At 42.1% G+C, this 9,680-nt stretch overlaps 1 protein-coding gene across 2 annotated transcripts in view; it reads right to left on the reverse strand.

Annotated features, from left to right (window-relative positions):
• SORCS1 (sortilin related VPS10 domain containing receptor 1) overlaps positions 1 to 9,674 on the reverse strand; it is a 270,529-nt gene extending 260,855 nt beyond the window's left edge. For both annotated transcript variants that reach the window (XM_027648093.1, XM_027648089.1), the window contains exon 1: positions 9,639 to 9,674. In XM_027648093.1, coding sequence (XP_027503894.1) covers positions 9,639 to 9,668 — 30 coding nt within the window. In that variant the 5' untranslated portion in view covers positions 9,669 to 9,674. The remainder of the gene's footprint in view (positions 1 to 9,638) is intronic.
• Positions 9,675 to 9,680: the final 6 nt, after the last annotated feature.

A 9,680-nucleotide genomic window follows, 5' to 3' on the forward strand; every position in this document is an offset into this window, starting at 1 on the left:
GGGCCCTGCCATCCTGCCCTAGGCACACGGGCACAGTCTGAGGTAACAGATAGCCAGAATCAGCCACATTTATTCCTTTAACAACTTTAAAATGAGTTGGTTTGGGGTGGATGAGAAGTTTCTGAAGAAAAAAGAAAGACCATGTGCCAACTTACAAAAGTTGAAAATAAAATGGAAGGCAATACCAAATTGGAAGGTTTTCATCCAAAAGATGAGCTAGAGAATTATTTTGTTTCATTATATTTTCCAGGATATACACAATTAAACAGTCATTTGCTATTGAAACAAACAGACACAGATTTGCATCAAAGCATCTTTCAGTTACAATAGCCTAAATTTTTATTACTAAACTTCATCAGCTCATCTGTAGCTGAGGTCACTGGATCCAGGCTAAGCCCAGATTTATGTAGGCCAGATCTATATTCTTCTTACCTCTAGACCAGGTTCTGCCCCCCTTAACATAATGAACAGAGTGTGGAAACATGAACACAAATGAAGTGGAGGAAGTGTAGTACAATCCCTCCCCATGGTTCACTTCTCAGTCAGAATACCATCTCAGGGAATAATCATCCCCCAGACTGCTCTAACTAGTGACATTTTACCACGGATCTATGCATTTTGAAATGAAGTTTAATGCATATGCTGTTTTGCTCTTATTAATCTGTTTATCCTGTCCTATATATACAAAACCTAGTAATTTTCAAAGTAAGATCTCACTTTTATCTGCAGATAACCATTTCCAAAATTTGATTTTGTTCTGAATAATGATTAATTTAAAGTTTTTATCTTTCATCTACAGAAATGTATTTTTTTCTTGAAAACCTGAGCTGAAAGCAATGGAAAGAAAATTAATTTTTCATATCACATTCTTTGGCATATAGAGCTTTAATTTCACCATAATTGTTATTTTTTTACACCAGAAAAAATTTATTTACACTCACCTATATGTAAATACTTTAAAAAATAAGGTCCTCAAATATTGATTTGAATATTCAGTGCAACTTACTTCTCCTAGGTCTGTTTTCAAAGAATATCACTGAAAGTTATTGGCACCATTTTTGGCCAAGACAGGGAACATTAAACTGTTTCTAAAGGTTTATAGTGACCCAATGACACACACAGAAAGGGAGCATATGACCTCTTTAAACTACTGAAAATATACCTTGGATTTAAAAAAAAAATTTCCAGGCAAAGTCCATTCCAAATTATTAAATGGTATTCATTTCCACATTAGTGAGGAATTTCTCACTACTTTCTGAATCAGGGACTTTATGATTACTTCACCCCTCCCCCCCTCAAAAAAAAGTGCACCTGAGAAAATCACATATTGAGCAGGGACAATTTATGAAAATGAAAACGTGCCTACATTTGTTACATAACATATTTCCCTCGAATTATTTTCTCAACCTTACATTTAGTGGGGGAGGTGAGAATGAGGGGAGAAACATTTGAGAAAAGACATGGGATGTCTCTATTGGGTTATCTAAATAGCCTGAGATTTTTTAAAGAGCTTTTCACTTCCTCCTGAAGACATGTATGAAAACTATCTGCAAGAGCTCATGGCACTGCTGTCCTTAAATGATCACCAGCAAAGGTGATGAGAAACCTAATACAATGAGGATGTGAGCACTGACACCAGGCTGGGACCTGGTGGTGTAAGAGATCAAAAGCTTCCCATATGTAGATAAACACTCTCCACCCAAAAAAACCCTTCATCCTACTTGGGCTATCTCTGAGTTTTCCCAACAGGAAGAGAGAAATCACAAGGCCCATGACTGCCTTTACCTTCCTGCCCCTGCAGAAGCAATTGTGCCCCCCAACCACAGCACAGGGAGGCCCTTCCCAGCATGGGCTGCTCATGGTGGGGATATTTGGCATTGACATCCCCCCATAGGAGCAGAAGCAGGTCCAACTTCCCACCTTCTTCCCCCACACCTAAATCTCCATCTCCTTCCTCAGCCTCCTCCTCCCTGCTCGTCCCATGTCAGGGGCACCTCAACACAGCCTGCTCTGAGCATGTACATTCCTGGCATGGCACAGGGGAGTTCACAGGCAGCTCTGAGTCCCAGTGTGCAGTCACAGGAGAACATCACTCCCCTACTGAGGGACATGATGGGGAGTTCTCGGAGACTCTCTAAAAGAAAGGAATTACGTTTTAGGACATACCCTAAAATATCCTGTTCCTTCTTAAAGTACTTTTCTTCTATGTTCCTCGAGGAAAGAAAGGACAGTACCAAGTAAAAGTGTTATTGTGCTATCAGTACTGAGAATTAGGGATTAAGGACTCATGTTAACTGTTGTCTGATTTAAGAGACAGAAAAAACAATTCCAAGTGGCACAAAAATAATTTTATTGCATCAACTTTTATATGCATTTAAAATTCCAAAATAATTAGTCTATCACCCAGTGCTGCTGTTTGAATTGGAATGAAAGCCCATTTTCATTTAACATAGAAATGTCAATTAGAGCTGTGGGAGTCATTGATTTTTTGGTTTGCTGGCCAGATATAAAAAAATAATTGAGGAAAAAAAAAGTGCCTTGTGTCAGTGTTATTTTTTTCTCCTGAATGTAGTTTGCATCAGGATGAACAGGATGCAGTACGCACAGCTTTTATGATAATACCAGTTACTTAAATATGGACAAATATAGTTTGAGATGCTCTACAATTCCCAGACCATCAGGCAGTTCCCACAGGATGCCCTTTCCCTGTGAAGCAGCAGCTGGAGGCACTACCATCTCAAGTGTCGCTAGATGCCTCTGTCTGGAACACTGAATCAAGATTTTTGTATCACTGTATCATCTTAAAATATAGAATATAAGAATCAGAAACCCATTCCAAAAACACTGTCTTGATTCAAAATAATTTAAAAAATGTTACATTTAAACTTTCATAATTTTGGCTTGTTTAGGGCTATTTCTTAGGAGCCTTGAGATCAAAGGAAAAATCAATGTGAAGCTACATTGCTCTGGCCAAGCTCTACAACAGTGTTTTCCAGAGGAAGAGGTCTTTGAGCTCTGCACAACATGAGGGTTGCATTCAGTCTGACATAGTATGAAAGGCCCAGAGGATGTAAGATTGTCCAAGGCTAATGCTGACCTTGCAGCCCTTCATATATAAAGCTGTGTCACAACTGAATGGGTCAGAATGGTCTCTAACCCCTCCAGAATGAATTAAGGACTTCTGACCTCCTGGCTTCCCCCTCTGGACTGACCTCATCAGGATCGCCAGGCCAGGGAAATACAAAAGTCATATTTGAAGTCAGGAGGAAAGAGAGAAACCCATTTTCTATTACAAAGTACAGTATTAAGAAGATTGAAAGCTATAACCCTATTGCTTTACACAGTTTATAGCCTCTCAATATTGCATGAATGCCAGTTGCAACTGTCAGAGCTCTTCCATTATTCTCCTTAATCTCCCCTCATGATGGGATTTGCATATCCCACCTGTCAGTCCAGGCAGAAGCTCCTCACCATCTCCCAAACACTTTCACAGAGACCAGAATCACAGAATGACAAGCCTTTCTTCTAGTCCTCACAGATTCCCTTTCACTTACTGCTTTCTCTCAGAGCATGGCTATTCTTATTTCCCACATTTCCTGTTTCACATTCTGTATTTGAAAAAGTTTTATCCAGTCAAGAAATATATATAGAGATGGACTGCAACACAGAAGAAAGAAATACTATGCCTATTGACTCATTTTTTTTAAAAACTTCAACATGCACACAAATAAATAAACACCAAAAAAACCCCAAGATCTCTGGTTAAAGACATAAAGTCCTATTCAAAGTTACAGGAAATTTTCTGCTGTTTTCACTCACTGAAGAGCTTTTAAAGGAAGTTTGATACCTAGAGTGCATGTGAAGCATTTTATGATCCAAAGAAGTAAATATAGTTCAGAAGACAAAAAATTGAAACAGGGGACTTTTAGAAATATTTTAATTTTACTTGATTTTTTTTTCTGGTTTAAATTCCCATTTTTGTTTCCTCACTTTTTATTCAGCCCTTGCAAAATATATTCTTATAGCTCTAGCAAGAAATAAACCTGAAACAGTCTCAGCATCTGGTGCATTATACTCTTAATACTATTATACACTGTTGTAATATGTACATAAAACGTACTACATCTCACAGAACTATTTTAATGCAGGCATCCTCTTCAGATGAATATTTTGGGGAGCTGTTTTCAGCACACCAGGAGTCAATCTAAATGCAAAGCCACTGACTCTGGGGTTATTCCCCACCATGGGTCTCACTGCACATCTGGCTCTGGACTCTACATCCATATTTATTACCTAAAAGCTCTTCCTTTATGATAATGCAATTGCCATGGGAGGAAGGGAGCAATGGGCTATCGCAGCATCATACAAGTAATGCTGGTCACTCATGGGATGATGTTGGTAGATCCTTCATCCCTGATAGTTTTACACTGCAGCCACAGCTTTGCCTGCAAGGGAAGGACAGCAGCTACCAACTACATCCTGTTCCACGAACACAGCATTTGAATGAAGTCTCCAAGTGAGAAGATGTCAAAAATAACATTTTGATTGTTATCCCCCGTTCTGGACTGAACAGAAGAACACTGGCAGTTTAAGATACTTTTGCCATGCCTTTACTGCCTCACTTGTAAAAAGTAATACATTTGTTATCATCTGCACAGAATTGTATTCATCAAAAGCAAAAACTGGATTCAAATTCGAGTTCTTGGGAACCTGACTCCTAGAAATTCAGAGTTCACTTTCCACAACCTGTCACACAAGCAGATACAGAAAGAATGGTGCTTGCTTGATTTAGCAAACCAGAGGCTGAAAGGGAATATGATCACTGCCTGTAAAATGATTCCAGGGGGCGTAAGTGCCAGGGAGGGAAAATAACTTTAATTAAAAAGAATACGCACAAATGAAAAAAAAAAATTAATCTAAATTGTCCGATGGCAATGTTAGAACAGAAATCCTACAGTAGTTTCCCACAGCCAGGAGAAAAAGGCTTGGAACAGCTACACAGAAAGGAAGAAGGCAATAGAAGGGTGAGTTGAAAGATACCCAACTCTTTGTAAAATGCAGTTTGATTGGTTCATGGCTGTAGGATGCAGTACCTGCTGGAGCCATGTGACATTCTTGAAATTCCTAGTTTATAAAGTAGGTCTGAACACTTCAGCTAAAACTCCAACAACAGTTTATTCACAATTACTTTGTCCAGGTGGAAATACAGTGCATTTGAAATATATAGGTGTATTGTTATTTTGCTTTACCTGTGCCCAGTTTTTCCTGTCAATAACATTAAGTAAAATTTTGCAAGCAATACCTCATGTAGAGTCTCATCTTGCCTAAAAGTTCTCCCATAATAGACCTAATTCTTCCCTTGTTGTCTAGTGTTATCACCTGACAACAGCAATGCACCCATCAGTTGTATCGATCTGTTGTGGACAGAATATAAAATCCGTCTGGCCATGGTTGTTTTGTATCTAGTTCTGACTCCATCTCCATATCTCCATCAGTCTGTTGAGGATCTGCTGTTGTGGAGGACCTATGAGAAGCTCACCTTTGTCTTTCTAACCATGTAAATCACAGAAGTTTGAACCAGTTGTTTACAGGTATCATGATCATGTAAAAGCCAATCCCCTGGTATGCAGCAAGGTACATGCTCAAATTCTTCGCCACACACTTTAGATCTACATCAATGTCCAGCCCAGGAGAACACTCTGTCCAGTGCAAGGCAATAGCAAACTGCCATTATAATAAATGAGCCCCATGCTGAAATCCGTGCTGCTCTCCTTCACAGCACCACATTATAGCACAAGCTGTACCATCAAAGCACTCGCTCAAACTCCCTTACCTTTTGACCTCCTCCCATTTTTTTGCTCTTTCACCAGGACACTTTCAAATGAAAAAGTAAGGCTCTGATCTCACTCCAAGCCAGCCTAGGACAGAAGCATTCTTCATTTTCTGTAAGCTCTGAGAACCATCTGTATCTCAAAAGCTCATAATGGACATCACCTAGAGACTTGCTTCTCTCCATTAAAACCAAGTCTCTCTTTTAGCTCCACACATAAATCTCTGTTAGCTGTTTTCTCCTAGTCTATAGCATCACATTAAGGGAGCTATGGGGACTCCAAATCTACAGTGTTTGGATACAACACATCAAGAAGCAAATTTGAAACCCCTGTGAGCTAGGAAACCTGCCAACTTCCACACCAATGATGAAATTTCTCAGTGGTGCAAAAAGCAGGAGATCTCACTTGTGTATCTTGTAGCAGAGATTAGAGAAAGATTTATCTCATAGGACCTTTTACTCCCATTTCTATAGAGGCCAGTGGAAAGACCCTCAGGATGTATCAATGCAGGTAAATTAAGTAGTACCAGGACCCATTTACAGACTCAATATTCTATGCTTATATTGTCTAAATAATTCCAGGCAGGGTGCTGGCATGGGCCAGTTAACACCTTCTTGGATCATTTTTGGAGTCTGGGACTCGGTGCAAGCCAAAGACCTTTTCCAGCACCCAGTTTTGCTGCAGCCACTCTTCCCTGCCGCCTTGCAGACTGAAAGAGCTCGTGATTGTGGAGATGCCACGATTGTGGCCTCATTCACCTCTGCTGGAGTCCAAGAAAGCCTGAGACCCATCTGTATTTTAATACAACACACTGGATACACTCCTGATTTCAGCCTCATGTCATCTAACAAGCCAGGCTCTCTACACCTATGCTCTCCCCTGGGGACATCCTGTTGACTCCACTGGTGAAACAGCAAAGGAGACAGGAGGGATTAGTCCACATGTGAAGCATGTCCCCACAGATGTAAATAGGGCATGCTGCAAGTGTCTGGATATGAATATTGTTCTGGAGAGCAAACTGTCCAGGGAATACCTAAAGTCATTTATGGGCCAAAATCATCCCTGATGTAAAACAATTTGTTGATGGAGTTATACCTGGATGACTTGGACTATTATTTACTATTCTTATTTTATCTGTGGCCGAGCATACAGCAAGTTCCTCCTCCGAGCAGAATGCCATCAGTTCAGTGGTGTGTGCACACACTCACCATGAAATCACAGCCAAGCCCGAAAGAAGCTGCAAACACCCAGAACAATCCCTTACAGAAATTCAGGAGTCCTTTCAGGGGTTCCTTCTCCTCCACCAGCAGCATTGCCATTATATCCAAACCCCTATCAAAATAAGGATACAAGGGACCACACTGAGGCTGGCAGAATCAGGTACATTGCAACAGAAAAACAATCTTTAATTTTCCAGTTTTTCCACCTGAAAGGATTTCAAATATTTTAAGCTTTATTTTTGATTTTTCCTGTACTTACACAGAAACTGCAAACTATTATCATCTTTATACGGCCCCTCTGCCTGGGCAAAAGGCAAAAGTTATGTGACAACAGCACTTACAGAACACATAAAAATGAAAATGGGAAGAGGTGTGTTGCATCCCCATGCCACAGCAAGGAAACATCAGCAGGAAGCTGGCAGCTACTACTGTTGGAGTGCAGCCAGGGCACTGGGGTTATTTACACAGCATCCCTCACAAGCAGCACCATGGGATCCTCTGGGACCCACATGCAGGCAGAACTACATATGTTGTACCCTAAAGGAAGTGTTTCGCCCCAAGCCCATCGCACTCCCAGCTCCTTCCCAGATGGGTACCCAAAACTTTCACACAGAGACAATGCGTCAGTGCCACTTTGGGCTTCCTACTGGACACACACCATTGCTTCAGCTGAGCCTGGACAAGCCTGTTGTATATCCAAGTTCTGCAGGGGCCCAGCTTCAGTTAGTGCTCTGAGGGGGATGCAATCACAGCACAAAACAGCATAGCACTGCCAGAGCCCCAAGCAGCAAAGGGGGGAGCATTACTAACCCTGTACACAATGCAACCTACAGTTCTTTGGAGAGGACAGTCACAAAACATTTCCCCGCAGCTCCCTGAAAACATTTGTACACTAAGACACTCAGAAAATAAATCAGTCCCTGAAAATAACACCCTATGCTACCACAGCGGGCTGAAATATCTATACATGTGTATGTGTATATTTAAACACGTATATAATAACAGTAGATGTGTCTTGATAAATGTACAGATTAAACATAAATTCAGTGATAGACCAGAAAAACTGATGCCTGCTGGCTGACTTTTTATATCAGAATCCTTTTTCTTAGCAAATGGGTCACTTGAAACCAGTGTCAGCCTCAATTCAATTTGTATGAACAGACCTGAATTCCTACAAGGTAGCTTCTGTTTATACAACTATTTAAGAACAGGCTAGCTGAGTTGTGAAGAAAGAGGAAAGTTCTTCAAAACAGAGATGATAAGTATTCCCCTGTCAATTAATTGATTAAAAAGCTCCTGATGAGACCATAAAACCATGTCCCAATTAACTGAGGCTGAACCCCATAGTGAGATCCTTATGACGTCCACTGCAATTCTAAATTGAGTGGCTCAATACAATCCAAAAGGAATTCACAATGACTAGACTGTCATTTCAAAATGTTATCAGGCTCCTAGTACTAAAAGCTGAAAGGGAGTCCAAGGATTTCTGCAGAGCAGCCAGAAACCTTCTGGCATTACAACCAGAGACACCTAGGAGAAGAGCCTGTCCCCATTTCTCCTGGGAAGTTGTATGGGCAACAACCACATAGTGGCGGCATCCCTTTCTCTCTCATTAGCATTCTGCTTGCTGTCTCTAAGAGGCAAAGTTGGAGCATTCGGACAGACAGATTCCTCCACTTCTGCTAGTCTACAAACACAGTTAAGGGCAGGCAGAAAGCTCAGCAAGCAACTGACCCTGCCTTCCCTGGGCCTTAGTTCTCAGCTCCAGGTACCTCGGCAGCAGACGCTAGAGGGATACAGGGCTCAAGTTAACCTGGTAACTTTGATGCCAACACTATTGCTCCAACCTGGAAACCAGTTGCCTATACCTCCGGTCACTTTTGTTCTGCTTGGCTCAAGTTGGAGCTGTTCTGTTCCTGAGAAAGGTCCACGTTACAGGGAAGAGACAAGAACTGTCCTGTCTTAACACCTTGGTGACAAGAGGCAAAAAGCAGCTTTATCCCATTTATAGAGGTACCTTGGGAGCAAAGTCCTGAAGCCCTCTAGTATCTCCACTTCAGCAAGGCCTGGGGATGAGCCCTTGTGATGATGTGGGCCCGCAGGGCTGGCAGGAGAAAAAGCAGCAACAGAGGGACTTTCCCTGGCCTTCCTTACAGCTGATCCTCCCAGGGTCTTGGTGAAGGCTACCCTGGGGAGAAGGCAGGATGCGAGGACGGATCTCCCCTAGACCGACCCTTCCCCTCCGCGCCGCGAGCAGTGGCACCGCTGTATCCCTCTCTGCTCCGGGGTGAAGTCGAAGGGGGCCGGAGGGGGATGTGCTCAGCGGGCGGGTGGGCAGTGGAAAGTTTTTCTGCTCCAGAAGAATGGCCCTTTTGAAGCCCTTCTGCCCCACTGCACACTGCTAAGCGAAGCCAATCCCCGGCGCCTGGAGGCACAAAATCCCCCTCGAAGAAGAAAAACCCCTCACCCCCATCCTACACTCCCCCGGACCCCCACCCCCCCCCCCCCCAAAAAAAAAAAAAAAAGAAAAGGAAAAAGAAAAAGGCAAAAGGAAGATGAAAAGCAAAGCGCTCCCCAGGGTACTCACGCTGCTGTTGTGTCCGGACCAGTGCACCATGGCCTGGTTGTG

This window comes from Corapipo altera, unplaced genomic scaffold (assembly GCF_003945725.1).
Source record: "Corapipo altera isolate COAL_440 unplaced genomic scaffold, ASM394572v1 56, whole genome shotgun sequence".
Lineage (NCBI taxonomy): Eukaryota > Metazoa > Chordata > Aves > Passeriformes > Pipridae > Corapipo > Corapipo altera.